The sequence below is a fragment of the Malaya genurostris genome, chromosome 2 (assembly GCF_030247185.1).
Source record: "Malaya genurostris strain Urasoe2022 chromosome 2, Malgen_1.1, whole genome shotgun sequence".
NCBI classification, from domain to species: Eukaryota; Metazoa; Arthropoda; class Insecta; order Diptera; family Culicidae; genus Malaya; species Malaya genurostris.
The window spans coordinates 284,768,133-284,791,714 of record NC_080571.1 but is presented as its reverse complement, the minus strand read 5'-3'; the positions used below and the strand labels follow the sequence as shown (position 1 = coordinate 284,791,714).

General features: G+C 39.3%; 2 protein-coding genes across 4 annotated transcripts; one reads left to right on the top strand and one right to left on the bottom strand.

The window, feature by feature from the left end:
• The first annotated feature begins 1,530 nt into the window (after positions 1-1,530).
• LOC131430403 (metallophosphoesterase 1 homolog) lies at positions 1,531-12,427 on the top strand. The gene is made up of 6 exons (XM_058595348.1): positions 1,531-1,642; positions 1,706-1,821; positions 1,885-1,984; positions 11,300-11,468; positions 11,534-11,788; positions 11,846-12,427. Exons 1-6 carry the CDS (start codon positions 1,620-1,622, stop codon positions 12,284-12,286), a joined length of 1,104 nt encoding a protein of 367 aa, XP_058451331.1. The 5' UTR covers positions 1,531-1,619; the 3' UTR covers positions 12,287-12,427.
• Positions 12,365-23,328, bottom strand: LOC131430402 (protein rigor mortis). Of its 3 annotated transcripts, none has more exons than XM_058595346.1 (13): positions 23,125-23,328; positions 22,841-23,039; positions 22,243-22,784; positions 21,510-22,176; positions 21,213-21,446; positions 20,788-21,143; positions 20,487-20,729; positions 20,130-20,423; positions 19,562-19,951; positions 19,349-19,499; positions 19,193-19,286; positions 12,669-12,832; positions 12,365-12,598 (listed from the first exon to the last, which is right to left on the bottom strand). In XM_058595346.1, the coding sequence occupies exons 2-13, from the start codon at positions 23,017-23,019 to the stop codon at positions 12,475-12,477; spliced, it is 3,438 nt and encodes a 1,145-aa protein (XP_058451329.1). In that variant the 5' UTR covers positions 23,020-23,039; positions 23,125-23,328; the 3' UTR covers positions 12,365-12,474. The 3 variants fall into 3 exon arrangements, with proteins under 3 accessions (XP_058451329.1, XP_058451327.1, XP_058451328.1); XM_058595344.1 differs by having other exon boundaries at positions 19,562-20,071; positions 23,125-23,326; XM_058595345.1 differs by having other exon boundaries at positions 19,562-20,071; positions 23,156-23,326.
• Positions 23,329-23,582: the final 254 nt, after the last annotated feature.

The window sequence follows — 23,582 nt, the reverse complement described above, 5'->3', positions numbered from 1 at the left end:
CGGATACGGAAGGTTTTTCGGAAATAATATCCGAAAAATTAGCTGAGTTTTCCGTTAATTTTCTGTGTAAATACTTCTATTAGTATTTTTTATATAACGTTTTTTCTACACTTCTATAGGAACAGTATTATTCCCCAAGAAATTCGCTGGTAAAAAAACCCGAACGATTCCATAACAGAAACATTAAAATGTTAAAGAGAGCAACGAGTTGAGGATTTTGAATGCATACAAGCGGCTGAAATAATTACTGAAGCTCTTGCGCTAACTAGTGAAGGTAAATTTATCATCAGAGAAAAGTTGAAAGTAACGAATATTCAAAATCAAAATCAATTGCTAGAAGTCGCTCGTTTCATTGCTAAAGAAACATTGGCTCAGAATCAGAAATACAATAAATTTTTAAAATTTTATAGATAATGTTAAATCAGTGAATAATAAAGCAGGTTTTAATGTATTCTTGTTATTTTTGCACCGAAATTTTAATTAATAAAACTTTTGAACATTTTTGCATGTTCGAATGATCTTCACTATTGTCAAATTAACCAGATATCCGTGTTTCGAAAGAACCAGAAGTGAAATGTCAAAAATACCATGGCACTAGTATGCTAAACATTCCAATTGTAGTATTTATTCATACCATATACAGTTCAATATTACTATTCTAGAGCCAAAACCATTCATAGTAAAACTGAGCTTGCATACTGTCAACATCATCTGATTTTATTGTGTGCTGAAAACCACTATACTCGTATGGTTAAACTAACCTTCCATATGGTAGCTGTTACCATCATATTTTCCTGAGTGTATACATAATACAAAATGGTGAACGCCAACTTTTTTTCATTAATAAACGTTTTCCACGTTTGACATGTTTCACATACTTCATCAAACTTAGCCAACCTATCCCCGGCCCTAGGGTTGGTTGAGAGATTTTTTTTCCGCATTTTTTAGGAATAAAATAAAGTTATCATATGAGCTCAAATGTTTCATCTTCATAACAGTGTAAACCATTTATCAACAAGTTTAACCAGAATGAATACAGAAATTCTGTAATCAAAGCTCAGCCAACCAGCCCCGGTCTCCCATAAATTGTAAATTTTGGCTCTTCCGTCTCAAAAGGTTGTCGACTCCTGCCTGAGTGTAAAAAAATGTTGAGTCATCAGAGAGGCAAAATTTCGCAAAAAAAAAACAAAAAGTGATAGGAAAATGAACCGGATTGGTTTAAATAATCATGCATTTTTTGCGTTATTTTCAATGATATGGTTCCAATAGCGCTAATAATATTTCTTAGGAACCGGACTGGAAGTAATGACAACTGATTCGCTAGACCCGCGCATTAAGCTCTAACCGATCCGAATGAAGGTAGGAGTGTGTTCATTGTACTATCAATCGACGGGAAGCTCCAAATTAGCTTTTATCAGAGTTCCGTTATCAACATAAATATCGACAGACTATTGCTAAAGCCGCGCATCAAACACGCGTTATCACGCGACGCGAGAACCCAAAGATTTACCTATCAAATTAATGATACAAAACAACACCAGTCTACTTAAAACTGGTGACCGGGCGGTCGGTGTAGTAAAAGCAGTGAGAACAGTCGGTTGAGAATTCGTTGATTCAATATGTTTTGGCTCCGAAATATTAAGTAATAATTAGTTGAAACCAATCACATATAAAATCTAATATTAATGGACCGTTTCGTTTGTAGAATTCATCTGTTTTGGAAAATCTATTGGTTTACACTATTGTGTTTGGTCCTGTACAATGAGTACCTGGTACACCTTTTTCACAGTTGGCAATGGTCTCAAATAGAATGCCTAACAGGTAAGGCCAATTCTATCTAACTGACAAATGTACATAAAATTAAGCCTACCAACATACATTCAGACAGATGCGTAAGAATTCTACTAGTGGCTGATGCACAAATATTGGGAAACACCTTCGATACCAAGCTGTACTGGCCTCTGGCTAACTATGACTCAGACAGGTAAGTGAATCCAAACAATCATTGTCTATAGATGATAACACAAAAGAAACTTCGAACGAGTCATCGTCACGTGACGAATGTGCAGACGATCGTGGTTCACTTTTTAATCGGGACTCGACGTCATAAAGAATTGATTGAATACAGGATTGAAGAAAAAGCTAAGCGCTGAGCTCATAAATGATGATAATCATTTGTATGATCCGCGATCCGATAAAGAAGACTGAAATTATTACTGAAGTTATTTGTACTAGACGGAACAGAATACTCTCACTCGATTGCTTCTTTGATGACTGTCCGAGCTTGAGCTTGAGCTTGAGCGACCACCCCTAATTGCTACTCCGTTACTGATCGGGATTAGCTGAAATTGTACAGGGAATTTTATTTCAATTTGAAAACCATTTTAAATCACCAAATAAAAGTCATCAGATTTCACGCGCGTCTTGAATCTGTATTATTTCCGCTTTATTATTTTAATTATTCATTAAATTTATTAATTGGTTATATTGGTTGATCTGGGAAGCCGGCTGCCGAGAAAAATATTAATTTATTGTTTGAAATAATAATATCAAGTGTTTTTTACTATGTATTCAATATACCGATATATGTTATCGGTACCCTACCAGCCCATTCTTTGTTTATTTTCTTTGTCAATTATTTCTGCATTATTAAAGACTGTCCCAAAAAGCATGAACGCAGGCGAAAACCGCTGCCACTTCGAAATAACACATGGATCAATGAGTCCCGACACTAAAGCCGAGATGGCGCTCGTAGTAAACCAGTAACCACGTCTTTCTAGAGTACTAACCTTTGCTTGAAACGGGTCAAAATTTTAAGTCGATCCGACCAGAAACAGCTGAGTTATCGAGGTTGAAGTAAAGTCGTTTTGTAGTTTGTTTAAAAAATGGAAAAAACCGAGTTTCGTGTATTGATAAAACATTGTTTTTTAATGGGTAAAAACACCGTGCAAGCGAAACAATAGATTGAAAAATGTTATCCGGACTCTTGTCCATCAAAAGCAACGATTTGTCGGTGGTTCGCCGAGTTTAAACGTGGTCGTACCGACACAAATGACGCTGAACGCTCGGGTAGACCTGTGGAAGTCGTTACACCGGAAAATGTGAGTGAAGTGACAAAAATTATAATGAAAGATCGTAAAATGAAAGCTCCGTGAGATTGCTGAGATGACACAGATATCATATGGAAGTGTATTTAATATCCTTCATGAAAAATTGAGCATGAAAAAGGTTTTTTCCAAGTGGGTGCCGCGATTGCTTTCGATGGAACAAAAACAGCAACGTGACGTGGACGTGACCATGGACGAAACATGGATACATCACTACACTCCAGAGTCGAAGCGGCAGTCATCTGAGTGGCGCACAGCTGGCGAAAGCCGTCCGAAGCGTCCGAAAACGCAGCAGTCAGCTGACAAAGTCATGGCGTCAGTATTTTGGGATACGCATGGCGTGATTTTCATTGACTACCTCGAAAAAGGTAAATCGATCAACAGTGATTATTATATTGACTTACTGGTGCGTTTGAAGGAGGAAATCGCAAAAAAACGACCGCACATGCAAAGAAAAAAAATCCTTGTTCATCAAGATAATGCACCCTGCCACAAGTCGATGAAAACAATTGCGAAATTGAACGAATTGGGCTTTGATCTGCTTCCCCACCCCTCATACTCGCCAGATTTAGCCCCCAGTGAATACTGGCTCTTTGCCGATCTTAAAAAAATGCTCCAGGGAAAAAGATTTGGCTCAAATGAGGAGGTCATCGCTGAAACTGAAGCTTATTTTGAAGCGAAAGATAATTTTTTTTTATAAACATGGTATTGAAAAATTGGAAAAACGTTGGAACCATTGTATCACCCTAAAAGGTGATTATGTTTATGAATAAAAATAAATTGCAAAAAATGTTGTTTCCATTGTTAGTCTCGGGACTTATTGATCCATGTGTTAATTGAAAATTATAATTTTACCAATTTATTCGCTTCCATCTGTTCGATTCGAAAGGCATGGAGTTCATTTGTTCGGGCAATAAAAATTCCTTACTCTTCACTATACGGGGCCGGGTGTCAATTAAAAAATGCAAAACTTAAACATGTATGGAGACGATTCAGTATTTCAATAGCATACCATTGAAAAATTGGTTTGAATCGACCTATGTTTTCAAGAAGCAATCACAGCATGCCATAATGATGTCATCCTTTTGATTTCCTCCGCACAGCCGACGGTTTCGATCGTTGCTTCACACCTCTCATTTCGTACAATAGCAGTTCTACTTCGGTCGGCATGCTTCGTGTCATGCATAAAAAATACCGCATTATCTATGATTCAGATGATCCGTCTCGTTCCGTAAACGCCAGGGGTGCCTAAATTAAATTTCGCGTAAATTAAATAAAACATCGCGTTATTTCAAATTTTTCGCGTAAAAAAAGGTTTTTCAAGTTGCATTTGATTTTAGTGTAAATAACATGAACGATCCTACTACTTCCGATGCTTTAGAGCCTGAGAACCCTCTGAGTATGTTCTGAAACTATGGAAATGCTTAAGAGATGCTCCAATATCCAAGGACTACTTGGAGTATTGTCCTTAGGAACTACACTGTGTCACAGCAAGAACTACAACGGCTAATGCATTTTTTATTTGTGGTTCATACTTTTAGAGCTATACATCGCCTATATGTCTATTTATAGCTATTCAAGGTAGATTCCCAGTCGTCCAAGAACTTTGGTAAAAAAGGGTCTTAAGATATACTCGAGCATTCAGCAGTATATGTATATGTTAGATTTTCAATGCTGCTCATAGTCGTAGTGCTACAACTCCAAGAAGTTTTTGGGTGGCCTAGAGCAATGACGATTGTCCTATTGTTCGCATGTGGCATCACGAATATGGACCGAGAACGATAAGTTCGTTAATGCACTTTGTTGCACTGGTAGATCTTAAGCCATGAACTGCCGAGGAGGTTTTGGATGTGCAAACTCTTCTACAGATCTTATCATAGTATGTCAATTTTCTGTGAAGAGTACTACGAGTACATACCGCACTCAATAGTCATATAAAACTGATTACATACAATATTTGCTTTCCAGATAATTCTTGGATGCCCACGAACTTTTTTAGATTCTTTGAAACTAAACAATTCATGAATGTACATTTTACAATTTTCAATTCCCTGAAGCATGTTAGATTCTTTTGTATATGTATATAAATTTAGATTTCCTTCATTATGCAAAAACCTTTTTTACGCGATCATTGCATCATAGTTTTTTTTTAATAAAACGCTTAAAAAAATTGCGTAAATTGACGTTTAAGTGTAACTAGTCTAGTGAGTGTATGGTAAAACTGACCCACTTAGAAAAAAAACGTTCAACGGTGGTCCTTCATTGGTCCAATACGTTGGATCATTGGTCCAATGAAAGTCCAATCAGACGTTCAACGGGAGGCCAACACGGGGCCTTCGTTTGCCGATTTTGAAACAGACCGTTGAACCGAATGCCATTTTTTTCATTCAACAAACCCGGCAGACAAAAGTCCATTGTTGAGCCAACTAAGGAGTTGGAGCCCCGTTGGACTAGTTTTACTGCAGAATTTCTGAAGTTTTTTCCACTTATTTGTTTAAACTAACATTACATACCTGCACAATACTTCTACTTCACGTAGAATAACAACAAATTTTCTTTCTATGTAAAGGTAATACTTAATTTTCACACTATTTTTGCAAGAGAAAAAACAACAACAAACCGTTCCAGCAAATTGAACGAATATTTCGTGCAATATGTCGTTCAACAAGCGCTCAAAGACCAACAAAATTGAACCACAGACTAACAGACAGGACACTCAAATTAGATTCTTCAATCATTTTAACGGTCATTTCGAATATTCCTTTATTTGGGACAGTACTCACATATGTCATGATGGCGCCACGTTACCCTATCAAAAACATCCTGTCTGTCATCTAGACTGTGTTTATTTTTTTCATTTACCAACAGAGTTGCCATTCATACAGAATTACCTGTAATGTATTGATTTGTATACGTCCATGAGAATTTCATGCAGGATACAGATTTAATACATATTGCCAAAACTATATGCATAATTGTGCCTACTTCTCATCCTCCAACGCAATATAAAATCGAACCAATACTTACTTGCTTCTGATCTGCCGCCACTTAATTTTGGGTAAAAACTTCTAACACAATAAAAAATAGTCTAGATGAACAACGTTGAGCCAAATAAATTGTTACCTTCCAACATCGCGAAAAAGTTAAATATATTATCAACGTAATCCAATAATTTATTGTGACGATTCATTTTCAAATATTTTGATGAAATCAGGCATCCCTGCAAGCAGCTGATCGGTGTTGACAAACGAGGGGAAACCAACTAGTAAAAACACTTGTACATATCACAAGGGGTGCACAGATAGTAAATAGTTCGCGCAGTAGAATATAGGTGGAACTAGTGCATCACGAAAAATTATTTTTATATCAATTTACTCATACTGTCATGTCTGTTAGTCTGTGATTGAACGGTCTGCTGAGAGGGGAGTGACATCCATTTGCGCTTGCTGAAAGTTCGTTTTTGCGCTGTGTGTGCGGGGTTGCCATACTCACACACTATACAACTACAGATTTTCTAATCTATTTTGGTCACCAGTTTCTGCGTCACAGTTCACAAATATTTTTCAAAATTCGCAGGTTTTTATCAATATTTCGAAAAATTGTCAGATTTTTAGAATGTTTCGCAAAGAAAGAAAAGTGCGTCATCCACAATAGTGACACTAAAACACTTTTATATAATAGGGTAACAGAGGTATTTTGGCCACTTCATAAATTTTGGCCCACCTAACAAACTTTATGGATTTAACCGATGTTAAGTAACCCATTTTGCATAAATTTGAAGCTAATCACAATAAATTACTTATTGCGGAAGTGGTTTTCAAAGATATTACAACATTTGGTGGATATTTTTACAAAGTGGGCCAAAATAAAACAAATCCTAAAATGGGCCAAAATACCTATTTTACCCTAAGTACTCTATTGTTCATGGATCTTACCGATACCCTGAAATGATTTAAAACTCAAGAAAGGTTTAAAATCTAGTTTACGATCAACATTATAATTACTCGGATGAATTCCAGTGTACGAACATATAAGATTTTATTTACGCTTAATTTTGTGCCTAAGGTTCATAACATGTAACACTACAAGGAATAGTCCTTTGGGTTATTCGAACCGTAGACGTAGGACTACACAACTATTGTGAAAATCACTGTTATTTTCTGTTTGAACATTTAGGAAGCAGTTATCTTTTGTGCTCCTCATATCCTTATTAGTATCACGGTGAAATGTACTTTTGATATTTTTTCAGAATTTTTAATTTCTTGAAAAGTACCGTTAGTTTATTTATGTTGTGTCAACATAATTCAATACAAACCAAAAAACTTTTTGTACGTGTCCTTAACGAACAAGGATTAGCGACAGTGTTGGTGATTGCTGAAAATTTGGCTGAAAGCGGCTCGATATTTCTCTACATTGTATACAACATTTTCAATCTGGTAAATGATGCTACAAGAACTCGCTGCCTCTCAATGCATGAATCGTGGTAGAATTTTTCAAAATTTCTTCGCTCCACCTAATACTCTGAGTATTTCACAGCCCTCACCAAAATAGATATAGTTTTGCAATGCTCGGCGCAATGTAAAATTTACCAAGAGAGAATCGCAAGTTGACAATTATCGCAGAAAATCGAATCGATGATTCGACTTGATGATTCTCATATTAGGATTCAATATTGCAAAACCCTTGTGTGGAGCATTCACAGACATTTTCATAGACACAACATATACAAAGGTTGTATCCACATAATTAGAATAAGCGTCAATATTCACCTCGATTCTGCAATTCGACGGATTTATGATACGAACGAATCAACACTTTCGTTCGAGTTCGAATTTTGCATTATTTATTCCGTTCGACTTGTATGATTCGATCGACTCTCGTTCGGGAACACTTGGAATTTCGAACACTAACCATCAAAGCTGTCAACACTACTTACACGTTCTATATTATTTATATTATTCATTTCATAGTAAACGAAACCGTCATACTTGTATAAACAAATTAGAACGAATCGAAATCGAACAGAATTGATACGTACGCAAGTCGATCGAGTAATGTTCGAAAATTGAACAACTCGAACGAATGATATTCGAGTTCATACCCAACTCGAACGGAATGCAGAATGGAAATTGCACATTCGATCGAAATATTTCGAATCGATCGACGTACAGAATAGAGATGATTGAAATGATTCTATCTCAATTAACCACTGCCCGCAAAGAATCGGATCGCAAAACGAGAATGAGCGACCGTTTGTTGCTTCAGAGCGAATCCTCACAGCAGCGTGCTAACCCGTGATGCTCAAACGGGTCATCAAGAGAAATTCGCTCTCGCACTCTCGGTCCATTCTATGTTGTACCGCTGACAGACATGTGATTTCCGTACAATGATTTCTGTACAACGCTGTACGCGTACAACGATGAGGTGACAGACATGTTTTGCGCACAGAAAGAATGTACAGTGAAACGAAACAACTCAAAACTTTGATCGATAATATAGAAACCAATAATTTTTGTGGTTTGAAGTGTATTCCTAGTAACTGATTTATGACAGATATAATCAATGCCTCTCTGAATTAAAACTAATTTTGTGTGTGAGCGTTCTTCGGATGACAATTTTACTCATAACAAATTTTATGGTTTTAAGGTACATTTTTGACACGTTTGTTCTGGGATACATGATTTTTACCTTCACTATTTAAATGTAATTAGCATTAGGAAAAATTTGATGTCCACAATTTTGATGTTCTACCAAAACCAAATAAAAATAGAAAATGGAGGAAGTATGAAAGACTTTCAGAACTAATTTTCGGAACACTAGCACTACGTTTTATGCAACGAAGCTGATTTGTTCCAGAAAGGTGATTAATCACCGAATTTGTTTGTAAATCATGCCGACTTTTGCAAAATCCGCAAAAATTTCAAGTTGTTCAGTAATAATTCCTTTTTTACCCGTATATTCACAATAAAAAAAGAGCGCATAATCTTTTAACATTGAGCCTCGAAATAGTAAATAAATCTAAGATATTCTTATTATGTAACCAATAAAAACGGCATGGCAAACACATATTCAAAAAAAATGCTTTCAACGAAACATTTTATTCATTTCGAAATTTTCATAAAAAGGATTACGTTTATCATAAAGCTGATTTTAAAACTTGAATTTGAAATCATTCCGAAATAGATTTGACATAAGTTTGATGCTTCGTTTTACTTCATAACACTTATAAAAAATGGTCTACTAGGCTGGAATATAATCTCACAATGGGAGATTTTGAGGAGTTTAAAGTTGTGACTACACAATTGGTTTATTGATGTTGTGTATATTTATCGTTTATTATTACCGCATGTGCATTCAAAATATGAATCATTATGTGTTCTAAATCCATTTCAATAATAAATTTACATGTTATTGAATAGAAAACAATAACTCAATAATGCTGATTTATTGAATATATTGTTTCCTTATTTGTATTTAAAAACTTCACCAAATTAATGAACATTTCTTGGTTTGACTGCTTTTTGAAAATAAGCTACAACGTTGATAAAGTGTATAAGTTTTATGCTACTGGTTAGCATTTTTTTTTTCAAAACAAAAGAAAGGTTGTTTATTATTTGATACTCTGAAAAAGGAAATATTGTTTCGTTAGTTCACCATCGCTCGTCAATGGCGCTGGTAGCAGTAAACAGTGATGTGATTTTGCACATGAACCATGCCGGTTTTTTGTTGCTGAGATGATATCTGTCTCTCTCCGATGGCACTGATTGAAGCGTGTGAAGAGTTGTTAGAGAGCGTTCTATGATACAATAAAAGCCATCCTTGGTTGGCGGTTCAATGCATAGGGGGTCTTACAAGCCAGTTGTATCCCCGACCTGGAAGGATTCTTACTTTCAGTAATATCGTAGTACTAGTCATACGATGATTCTGACCGCTGAGAATCGGCTGCGAAGTCTGTTGAACTAGAAAGGCCAAGTTACATAAAAGAAATGTAATCCCAAAATTTTGCTTTGCTTTGTAAGGACAAGTCGATACTGCTTGGATGCATAATGTCACCCCTGATAAAAACAATCCAGAACTCGATTATCAAAGTCGTTCAGCATCTCGAATGGAAAAAATCAGCAGAACTAGACGAGAAAAATCATGCAAGAAGAACGGTGCATAAAAATCCACAGAATCTTTTTCCCCGGCACAAACGAATCGCACAGAATACAAGTCGATTCAAAGCTAATTTCGATTGTGTGAAGAGGCTCAGTTTAAATAGTCTCATCCATTCTACGCAAAATGCAAAGAGATTTAATGTAAATGAAATTATCGTCTTTGTTAGGCGAAGCTATGAGTACGGTTTGGTAAACATGGGGAATTATACATTGTTCGTTATTTATTTAAGTTTCGTCCACCAACTATCTCAAATATTTATCTATTCGAATCGACGCAACCTGACCTCTGTTTGCACGGTTTTGGTCCTACGTCAAAACGTGCGATATCAGTGCAGTGATTTACGTACAGATATCTACGCACTTGTACATTTGAATAAATTTGGATCTCCCAATAGCCAATTTTAGGGAATGGTAATCCGTTTCAGGTTCTCTGAGAATTAGATCTTTGGTAGGTCCAGTTGTACATACACAATCGAACGTGTCTTGCTCATGAAAAATATTTGTTACGGTCGTCGCTGAACCGCCGTATTCAAAATGACTGTAAATTGCATTTTCATGCATATCAATGACAATGATTACGGCGTTATCTCATCGGATTTTTGTAGGAGTATAATACTAATCTGAAACCTAATCTAATTTAAATAGTTTTCCCTGATTGTACAACACATTTTTACCAATTCCATCATGGTTTGGCGCCCAAGGCGGTCGCCTCACTCGCCTCACCCTTACTACGGCACTGTGCACAATGTGTGGACTGCAGTAACTACCGCGATCACACTGCGCCGCCTACAAGGTTCTCTTGTGGGGTATTACCAGGTGGAATTCATGGGCTCTCCTCGTACCGAAAATTCTGCAGAAGTGCCGCGAATACAACGTGTCCACATTTCATTTACTCACATCAGCATACGACACAATCGATCGAGACCAGTTATGGAAGCTAATGCAGGTTTCTGGACCGTCTAAAAAATTTAACTTTTCGTTTAAAATCGAAAAATTTCTTTGAATTTAATACACAAAATGTTACAATCTCTATAGACAATTGGCAATTACATACCGTCGGGCGCTGCAACACGCCGCCCCAGATGTGATATGCTTCCTGGGGGACTTGATGGATGAAGGAAGTATGGCAACAACGGATCAATATGAGGAGTATTTTCAAAGGTTCTCTAAAATTTTTATCCAACCAGAGGCTCGCACCTCGATGGTAAGAACGGTATCACCGTCATGCAAGAGCTTTCTATTAGTATCAACTTTTTTCCTTTTCAAAAGATATACATCCCAGGTGACAACGACATAGCCGGGGAAGGTTCTGAACTTGTTAAAGAAGACAGTGTTGAACGCTTCAGGCGTTACTTTCAAGGCCAATCGTTGTGGATGCTACCTCAAGGAACCACATTTTATAATGTCAACCGAATAAGTAAACTTATGCCGGAAAAATACGGCAATAGTAACGGTTCAGAACTGTTCTCAATTGTTCTCAGTCACATAAGTTTACTGAAACAGACAGACGACTATTCCATACAGGTAGGTATTGGATCGACTACTAAATTGAAGTTTTGAATCATATTCTGTATATTTTAGACTGTTAAAGCGATCCAACCAGATGTGATATTCTCAGCGCATGATCACAATTCAAAATTTGCTGTTATCAGACAGGACGAGCTAGGAAAGAACTCACTCTTTGTCGCACTTAACACAAAACGGAAAAATCGACATGACATCCATTCGTTTAACCTGATCGAACTGCGAAGAAACGATCAGCTGCTCGAAATTTCGGTCCCAACGTGTTCCTACCGAATGGGTGTAATGAAAATTGGGTACGGTTTCGCTGTTCTGGATGGCGATACGCTGCAATACACCATACTTTGGACTTCACAGCGTTTCTATCAACTAGCGTTGTATTCCCTCTTAATCATTCCACTAAAGCTGGTGTGCGGACAGATTTGGTGTAACTTGCTGAAACGGTACTGGTGCTGGCGTTGTAGAAGAAATAGAAATTATTTGCCATTGCATTCAAACTGAAAAGAATTCTCATTACTGACTGAGATAAATAGTACAAATAGTATAGATTGAAATAGACAGTGCGAATAACAACAGACTTTTAGTTCAAGTTTATTTGTTCAGGATTGTTACCCGTGAAACCATCGGGCACGTTAAAGCATCGTAAATTTAATGTAAAATAAGCATAACAAAATAATAAAAAAATTCGGTTACTCCGCAGCCTCCTGTAGCTTCCTGTTTAGCTCGTCGATGGCACGTTGAATATCTTCGGTTAACTCCTTCCGCTTGGATAAAACGGCCACGGCATTTTGGTACTGTTTCGAAGCAGTCCAGCTGAAATGAAAGGATTGAAAAATGTACTGAACCAAGTAAAAAACCCAACTGTTTATAGCAATACACATACACAAGAGCTGCTCCTTCCAAGTTTCCGACACTTTCCAAATACTGAGCCCATTCGGTAGACACCACCTCGAGAATCGGATCATCGTCGGCCTTGCGCAGTTTGCAGATGGCCCACGCCTCGCGGAAGAACTTGTGCTTGCACAGGTGCTCGATGGCTTCGGTTATCTGCGAAGTGGAAAATAAAGCGTTGTAGTGCTAAGTCACTCCGACTAATTGTTCTATTTCTATTATTATTTCGCTATAAAAAAGCGTTTTTTTAAGCACTACCGCTCAAACAAAGAGTTCTGCGGAATAACAATGTTGCATTTTTTTATGGAAAAATGACTTGGAAACTGGAAATAAATTCTGGACTGGAATCTGGAATTTAAATTGAGGTTCACACCAAAATCTGTCCAGACTTAGAATTCAGGTTCAGAAATCGGAAACTAAGCTCTGAAACTGAAGTTCTGGAACTTCAGACCGGGATGCAGGACCAGCATTCAGATCCAAAACTCAGAATCATTTCAGAAAGCAGATTCAGAATGCAGGTCTAGAATTGATTTCCAAAATTCACTTTCACAATTCTAATAGTGTAACTGAATTCAGGAAATACATTCAGTGTTGGTAAACAAACTACCGCCATTGTTGTTGTGCAGATAGCTCAATTATTTTTGTCTTTTTCGAGTGTTTTTGATCGTTCTGTTTTCGCTTTTTGCTCATATTCGATACGCGGACTTGCCGTTTTTGATCTAGTTTTGGAGTGCAGTGCTTAGAAAGTGTTATTGAGCAGTTTCGCCGCCGTTAGAAATTCAGTTATCGAGTAGTATTATTGATCATAGATAACGCATCAATAAGATATCTCGTTTTCCGCGTCATATTTACCGTTCGTAGCGCCAACTGTGTTTCAATGTCGGTTGGCTCAAATTCGAGTGCTATGGCTGATGCATGCGATCGTTGTGCGAAAACCGTTAAACCTGACGAGGATTTTATCTCTTGCTCAGGGTTTTGCCATCATGTTGTCCATATGAAATGTGGCAAATTAAATAAGCCTTTCTTGAAGGTACTAGCCGATAGTCCTAATTTGCTTTGGATGTGCGATGAATGCTGTAAATTGATGAGGCTAGTTCGTTTTCGGGAAACGATCTCATCACTAGGATGCGCAATTTCAGCTGTCTCCGAAAAAATGGAATCGGTCTGTGCTGAGCTGAAAGCCGAAATCACGAAAAACAGTCAGCAAATATCGCGCCTTACTCGCAAAGTTTCCGTTTCGACTCCGAGGCGTAATAGTGATAGTGAAGTAAACATCAACGACGCTTCTCGTCCTGCTGCAAAGCGTCGTCGCGAAGAAGGATCGGAATCAACTTATTCACTTATTTGCGGGCGGAAACCAGTTGAAAATTGCAGCATTTCTACGGTTCCAACGTCTTCCTCTCTGGTATGGATTTATTTGTCTCCGTTTCATCCCAGCGTCACCAAGCAAATGGTCGAACAACTAACAAGAGACGGTCTTCAGTGCAACGAAGAGGTTAAGGTTGTCCCATTGGTGAAAAAAGGAATTGACGTCAATAGTATGAATTTCATTTCCTTCAAAGTCGGGGTACTACCCCAATATCGCGACGCTGCACTCGATCCCGATACGTGGCCTCAAGGTGTCCTTTTCCGCGAGTTCGAGGACAATCGCAACAAAAACATTTGGTGCCCTCCGATCGATGTTTCACCAACAACACCCGATGAGCCTACCATTCCAGAATCGTCTCCCGGTACTTCGTCGCAGGCTTTATTGAATACACCCGACTTATGATCATGTGATGATGTGAGAAAGCTGGGACGCGCTGAAGTTGGTGCTATGGAAGCGCTCGTATCCCCCATCACAGTCGAGCCACTGCCGCCAGCGTTCTCCAGCCGTCCCGGTCCTGTGTGTGGGTGTGCTACGAGAGTCTTCCAAACGTCTTCTCAAGGCAAGTATTGTTTTGTATCGTCGCCTTCTAGTGTTCACCCGCTTCGCACTTCCAGAAGTCAGCATTCTGAATTCATTCAACAGCCGTCTTGCTCTAGCGCTGAGCACAACGCATCGATTTATGCCACACCGAGACACCTCGCATTCTGGAAGCTCCTGATACGTCACCCACAGTAGAGCTTCTGCAGTCTGCGTTCATCAGTCGTCCCGATCCTGTGCGCGGTGGCATGGAAGGAGTCTTCCAAATAACAACAAACGGCAATCATACATCCAATTTGCACATCTACTACCAAAATGTAGGCGGCATAAGCACGTGTATTGACGATTATGGGCTAGCATGTGCGGAGGATTGTAACGACATCATCGCTCTCTCTGAAACGTGGCTTAACGGAAATACATTATCCGTTCTAGGGTACGGATCTAATTACGAAGTCTTCCGTACTGATCGTAACAGTCGTAACAGTCCCAAGAGCATAGGAGGTGGAGTACTTATTGCGGTACATCGACGTCTGAAGGCTCAGCTGGTTGAATACACACCAGGATTTTGTGTCGAGCAGGTATGGGTGCGCATAAAACTATTTGATTTCTCACTTTTCGTTTGTGCGATTTATCTTCCTCCGGACCGTTGTCGTGACTTACAACTTATTAATGCACACATTGAGTCGTTGAACGAAATTTCGTCTGCTCAAGCGCTTTGACGCCCATTGACGAAATCATGATTGTCGGTGATTTCAACTTTCCCGGCTTACATTGGTGTGCCACTTCCGATGGAAGCGTTACCATGCACGTTATTTAAATAATATACAACGTACAATGAAATCTAACTCGAGAGCTTCCTGGAAGCATGTTAATGAGCAAAGGAAAGAATTTGGTTTGCCATCACAAATGCAATTCGGAGATCGTATTGGTTCGTCTACTCAAGAAATTTGCCAGCTGTTCTCGGAAAGGTTCGCAAGTGTTTTCTCTTGCGATTTTCTATCTCCGCAGGAAATAGCACGCGCCGCGAATAATGTTCCTGTATCCAATTATGCTTTGCACTCGATAAATATAGACGAGGAATCGATACAAACGGCAATCGTTGGTATGAAGGCTTCCACCTCTGCAGGCCCAGACGCCATACCAGCAGTCATCTTAAAGAAATGTTCAACCGGGTTAATTGCCCCCCTTTGCTGTTTATTTAATATGTCACTAGCTACGGGAGTATTCCCCAACTTATGGAAAGCTTCATTCATGTTTCCGGTCTACAAGAAAGGAGACAAAAGAGATATAAACAACTACCGTGGTATAACTTGTATAAGCGCTATTCCCAAGCTGTTCGAAAAAGTAATACTGACTCCAATTTTCAATCATTGCAAGCAGTATATCGATGATTCCCAACATGGGTTTATGCCTAAACGTTCCACAACCACCAATCTATTATCCTTTACATCTTACGTGACCAACGCCATGTCAAATGGTTTTCAGACGGACGTAATCTAGACCGATCTTTCCCTCGCCTTCGATAAAATTAACCATGACATCACAATAGCAAAACTGGATCGACTTGGTTTTGGTACAAACGTCCTTCGATGGATACAATCATATCTCAGGAATCGTCATCTTGTGATTAAAATTGATGATTGTGCTTCGGAAGAATTTGTTGCAACATCTGGAATTCCGCAGGGGAGCCATCTCGGCCCTTTGATCTTCTTGCTTTACTTTAACGACGTTAATTTTTCTCTGGAAGGACCGCGCATATCTTTTGCAGATGACCTCAAGATCTATCGTGTTATTCGCACCTCGGAGGATGCGACGTTTCTTCAGCGACAAATGGCAATATTTTCGGATTGGTGCAAATTGAATCACATGACCGTTAATCCAGAAAAATGCTCGATCATTACGTTTACGAGAAAAAAAGTGCCTTTGAAATTCGAATACTTTATTGAGCGATTCATGATTGGTAGATCGACGTGCATCAAGGACCTCGGCGTTTTTCTTGACGAGCAGTTAACATTCAGGCAACACACCAACTACATTGTGGCTAAAGCTTCTCGCTGCCTTGGATTCGTGATGAGAATGGCTAAGCATTTTACGGATGTTTACTGCTTGAAATCCCTATACTGTTCACTCGTTCGCTCTACTCTGGAATATTGTTCAGCTGTTTGGAACCCTCACTACCTCAATGGCGTTAATAGAATCGAGTCGATTCAACGTAGATTCGTTCGATTCGCTCTTCGCCGTTTACCTTGGACCACTTCTCATCAACTACCGAGCTATGAAAGTCGCGGATTGCTAATCGGTCTAGACACACTGCAAGTAAGACGGGTGCTATCGCGTGCTTTAATGATAGCAGACGTTTTGAATGATAGAATCGACTGCCCCACTTTGCTCCGTGAAATCAACATCAATGTTCGTCCTCGAGCTCTCCGCAACAACGCTTTTCTTCGACTTCCTTTACGCCGCACTAACTACGGGATAAACGGTGCGATTATCGGCTTACAACGGTCATTCAATCGAGTGTCATCTGAGTTCGACTTCAATCTTTCACGGCATAAAACACGGATCAAATTCTTACATAGTATTAGAATTAATCATTAGGACCACATCGTGTCTGTTGATTTTACTATAAATAAATAAATAAATCGTTTGTTAAGAAACAGACAGGAATGCACAAGATTTTCGAGCTAAATTCTGCATCTGGATTACAGAACTCAGTTTCGAAGCTGAATTTTGGATCAGAATTTGAAAACTGTATCCAAGTCCGGTATTCTGTAACTAAAATTCAGAACTTAGCTCCGAACCAGAAGCCTTAGCTCAAATTCAGTTCCAGATTACAGATTCATTGACCAGTTCAACAATCCATATCAAGAATTCAGTTTTAGAATCCAGTTTCCAAGTTCAGGTTCAGAATTCAGTACACGGAATCTGGCATCAAAATTAAGTTTCAGAATTCAGTTCTAGCATTCGGCTTCAAAATTCGGTTCCAGAATTTAGATTCTTTACATCGAAGAAACTGAACCAACCATTTTATTCGTATTCACGTCATCCGTTTATATCTCTGACATTAAGCATCAGCCCTTTTTTGTCGTGAATACGACTTACTTTACTATGGGGCGCCTTTTCAAAATTTGCCATATGGAAGAATGGGCAGAACTTAATCGTGAACATCTCGACTTGTATTAATGGCAGCAACATAATCCTTACACTATTTCATCAAAAATATGATCAGGAAATTAGGATAATATTTTGAATAGTGTGAGATAACGACAAACAACTCAAATATTAGGTTTTCTCAAAATTTGAAAACACGGAAAACTCTTTACTTTCGATTGGTTTTTTCGCGCAAGGACGACGATTTTGAGGTAGTCAGGTACATATCTTCAACTGAACGTTATAAAAGGGGAACCGTGGTCGAAAATCGATCATTTCTTCTTCTGCGTTGGAAGGAAGCAGACGTCGGGGCGAGAAGACGCATTCCAACAGCGGCATCTGAGAGCGTATTTTCTGCGTGGTTAAAAATCTCAAACGCTCAGGTCGTAGTTCTCATTTGCCTACCGGTCGTCAAGGCGAAAAGACGTATTAAACCAGTTTCGCATCATTTGGCAGTGCGAGCGGATGTCTGGCGAGTTGTACGCAAAGCTAGTTTCAACTCAAACAAGAGCGATTGCATCATGCAACAGAGCTTCTGGTCGTTTGCATTGGAGAGAAAGAAAACGAAAAATGGGCATTATATCAAATCAGCCGTTCTAATGGCTCTAAATGTTATTTAAAGAACTATTAGGATTACTTCTTTGCAAACCGAAGGTAAAAATCATCACTTTAGTGAAAATCCAAAATAATTTGATTTGCTTCGTGCACTTTTCGCTGTGCGAAGATCGTTCGGGAAAAATGTTTCGAACTGTACCAAATATCGTAGAGAATTCCACAATTTGGTCTTTCTAAAAGACAGAAATGAATCCTGTACAGCATCTTGATAGTTTCTTCCAATGAAATATGCAAATCCAAAATGAGATAATCGACTTCAAAAGTTTCACAATTCACAGAATCAATCAGCTATCAATTCGAATTTGAAAGTGTGAACAAATCGTGTCAGTTTTATTCGTATTCACGACATCCAGTTATGTCTCTGACATTACACACCCGTACTTTTTCAATGAAAAATGTATTTATGTAGCGTGCACACATGGTTGAGAAATAGAAATTTGAATAAAATGTTCAAAACGACGAATGTAACAATGAGAGATTATCTTTGTTTACTTTCTCTTTCGATTATTACGGTACTGTTAGCACTCCAATTATTTACCGATAGTAATAACGAAAGCTATCATCTTTGAATCTGCACTGAAGAAATTCCCGAAAAAAGCAGGAATGTTTCGCAATAATCGAAAGAGAAAGAAAACAAAGAGAATCTCTCATTGTTACATTCGTCGTTTTGAACATTTTATACAGAAATGATGTCTAATTCTTGATAATCGATTTAGATCGATATTTAAGTACTTTTTTATGAAATAAACAATATTTTCCGCTGGTCGCTGACCCATGTTTTTAGCCAAATGCAACAGAACTAAAAGAAGACTTTAATTTTCGACGTACAAAACTAAAAATCGTACCTTGTGACCTGCCAAAAAGTATGGAATGGACGCCAAAGTGTATTGTTTTTCAAGAAACTGGTACGCGTACGCTTCGCAACATTTCCGCCAGAATCTGCAAAGAAAAAAGGTACATTTAGCACGTGGAATGATTAAACATTCAGAACAAGCCAATACTCATAGGAAATTGACGGAGCCAGAGCCACGAGCTGATCCGTTAGCGTTCTGGATGCGATCCTCTCCAGAATCTCGTCCTTCAATCGAAAGCCGATCTGCGGCAGAAGAATCGTCCCGATGGATGATGTTCGAGCCTCGTGATGATTTTTGGCTGCAGTTATCACGAAAAAAAAATTATTTACTCGTCATAATATCAAAATTCATGCTACTCACTTTCTTCCGCTATCAACTGCCGAAGATGTTCCTCTGTTGTGAACAGTTTCTCGTTGAAATACAGCGGTTCGTCAGACTTATCGTCTGCTTTTGTTTGAACTACGCCATCGTCTTCGTCCTGATCGCCGTCTTCGTCGGTTGGTTCTTTGAAATTAGCCACTCTGATGATGCACTCAAGCACCTTGGTAGGCTTATTGAACTCCCGAGTGGCCAAATGGAACGTCGTTGGAACGTTGGTCTTCAGTTGAGTTGATTTGATCTCTTTGAACTTAATCTCCTTCAACTGATCTGCTAGTTCGTCCACCTGAGCAACGGATGTCACCGGTTTAGGCGGTTCTTTACTTTCTTCATAACCGGAGGTCGTCTCCACCTTCTCAGTCGGATTGTCGCCTGAAAGTCGAAGTGAATCAAGTTGTTCAGTGCATTTAGCAACGCGTATTCTTTCTCTGCCTTTCTTTTTAATTTGACCGGCCTCGGAATTAACCCCCCATGTTTTCAACTGCTTTGATTCTAAAAAACCCAAACAAAATAAAATTGATGATTTAACAGGGAAAATGAAACCACTCACTTTTAACCGTAGGTTCGGCTATCGAGGGAAGCTTGGTGTAGTCGACGAAAGCCAATGTTGTTCCTTTTCCGGTGAAAATAATAACATCTTCGTTCACCGGCGAAAAAATGGCGCAAAACACTGCATCCACACTGTTGTATATCGCCAAACAGCTGGAACTAGTCGTTTCCCACACTCGAAAAGTGCAGTCGAATCCACCGGACACCAGCAGTTTGCTATCGCCGTAACCCCAGCGCACACAGCAAACTCCTTTGCTGTGGCCTTCCAACAGTCGAATATTATCATCAACTTTATCTGCAACGAAAACAAATTACTGTGACTGAACTGGACCCCGTGAAACCGCGGACAATATCCCACCATCAATCGCACTGCTGAAATCAATCAACCGAATACTGTTTTCATTCGATGCCACCGCCAAAACGTTGTCCTTGAATTGCATTGAAGTGATGTAGCGACGCGTGATGCTTCGACGGTACAACTGCGTAAGATTCTTGTGGAGATCACTAACGTAAACAAACCCATCCTGGGTGCCCACGAACAGGTACTGCTCCGAAGCCGATACACCCGAAACCATACCAAACTGATGTATCTCGACGAGCTCTGGAAGAGTGGTTTGATCAGATAGATTGGGGAAAATTTACTTTAAGAATATACGTACCGTGCTTTCCGGGTTTCATCTTGTAGTACGCCATCTTGCTTTTACCGGTCGCAAACAGCACCGTCTGCCGCACCCGCATCTCATCGGTAATTTCACTCCATCTAAGGCTGTACACATCGGTCGAAAGGAACGACGGCAGCAGGACCGGTACGTTAATCTGATTGTTTGTATCCAGCATACCGATTCTTCCCTCGGACGTTCCGAACGCAATTATGTTTTCCCGCTCCGGATGCCAATCCAGTGCGGTTACTTTGCAGCAAATTTTGTTCATGAAAGGCACACAGATAACCTCGTTATAGGCCATGCTTGCCAGGTTCATGGTAACCAGTCTTCTGTCAGGACAACCGATGGCCAGCCTTGAAGGGAAAAAGATAAAATTAAAATTCAACTGCCCGGGCAACCACATCGAAATCAAACAAACTTACACGGTCGATTCCATTGGGTTTTCAATGACACATGTATTCCCGATGGCCAGACAGGTCAGATCGGCCACGATTTCCGGTTTTTCCGAAGTGGAAACAGCCACTAACTTCCGATTGAGCGACTGACACCAAATGTAAGTCATTTTTGGATCATAATCAGCAATGGGACCCAAAGAGCGAATAACGAAAACGGTGGCATCTACCGGAAACAACTTGGAACTTCGTTTTGCCACCATTCTGAAATTGGAAAATTGTTATTTAAAACTGTCTGCTATAAATTCTAAAGCCAACAAATCTCACTTGATGGAGGGTCCCCGAAAGTAGAATGAAACTTTCCACTCAAACACGTTTCCGGTAATACTATTTGCTACTATTCTCGAGTCATCCAGCCAAACCGCGGTAATAAATGTTCCCGGGCAAAGGCGTCGACTCACTTGATTGTTCGGCAGAGTTACCCTATCGATGGCCACTCCACTGTCGAAGTTCCAAAAATGAATGACATTCTCCCGACTCGTAGTTGCCAGCACTATCCGCGGTGTTCCTGTCTCCTTTTGTTCGTCCTCCGATTCGTCCTCGGAGTCACTTTTCGGTTCCTCCTTTCCTTCACCGTCAATAATGATAAAATCTTTCAGTTTATCCGCATATTCCAACTCATTTTCTTCATCCGAATTCAACGTGTGCGCTCCCTCCGTCTCGTCAACATCGCGTTGACTGTGGTCTTCGTCCGCCTCGTCTTCCAGTTTCGCTTTAATAATATCTTCTTTCAAATTTTGACACGCCTCCAGAAAATTGAAACCCTCCGTTGTATGAACTTTATCCCGAAAACGATCCTGCTTATCATAGCTCGACGTAACGTGGTCCACGATTGTTCCAAACTCTTCTTCCTGCTCGTTGTAATCATAAATATCGAATATATCCGATGTGTCCACTGCGGGTGTAGAGTTCGAGTCGGGTTTCTTTGGTGTTTCTTAAAAACAAATAAAATGAAAATATTAAAACTTCACCATCTCACTGCAATATCAGCCAAACTCACCCTCGACTTTCTTGTCCTTTTTCTTACGAGCTTCTTTCTTCGGCCGCTCCTCGCCTCTCCAGTTGTCCACCGGAGGTTGCGATCGCACCGGAACCCTCATCCATTCGATCGATACGATCTCTCTATCGTGACCGCGCAGATTGTGCAGCACTGACATATTCTTGAGCGAAACAATCTTCACTAAGCCATTCTTCAGTCCGGCAGCAAAGATATCACGGTCGTAAGGACACGGTGAAAGAGCAACAATTATGTTGTTTTGAAAGAAAAAATCCGGATACGCTTTATAGCTATTGGTAAGTAAGCAGTAGACGATCAAAATCGAATGTTCGACCGAAATTATTTTCTGCTCGTGGACATAGCATATGGCAGAACTGACTTCGTTGTTTTTCTCCGGACGCGATGGTATCCATTGCTGATGGCCTTTGTGACCTTTTATCGATTCTCCTTTGTCAAGATCCCAAACCTGAACCGTATGTTGTTCGTCGTAGGTTGCAAATTCTCGGCGCTCGGTCCAGTCCGGAGAGCAAGCCAACGATTTGATCCTTCGAACACAAAATCCATACATTATTACGGTAACTAGCGGCATAACAAAACTTACATCGTTTTGGCGTTGACAATGCGAAACTTCGGGAGCTGACCGCTGGCAAGCGGGGCAATGTAGTTAATATCAACCCGTGAGAGATAAAGTAATCCATTATCCGGTGTACACATGAAGCTGTTTTGCCGAAACCAAGCCTGTATATTTGGCACCACGAAGCCATCCATATTAATATCCATTTCTGAACAAACAATATGTCCTGTTTATTGTTTAGACATGTGGTTAGAACATGAAAATCGTACACAATGAAGAAATTTAATAACACGATCAAAATGAAAATTTACCTTTACCGATCAGTACCAAAGCTGCACTTACAGGTATAATCACATTAATATCAACACCTACTTCAACCTAATCGTTTTAAATAGAGATTACGATTCAAACTTGTTTATAATCGTTGTGTACATGTGCGAATGTGATACTGGAGACATGAAAAAGCCGCGTAGAAAATAAAACAAAACAATGCGGATGTCGACTACACCGTTTTCGTGTTCCAATCAAAATCACATAGAGCTGTGTATCTTATTTACACTGTAACTAAAAAAACTCAATAATTACTTAATCTACAGCGGCCCTTACACGAGAAATATTATTGTCATTTTTAATGATTACTCAGGTGATGAAATTCCATGTTTGTATGGAGAATTCATCACTACTGCCCTTACATGTTCATTAAAAAATACCTTTTTAGTAATAACACTTTTAATGATCGTGTAAGGGCCGCTTATTTATGAAAATTCTT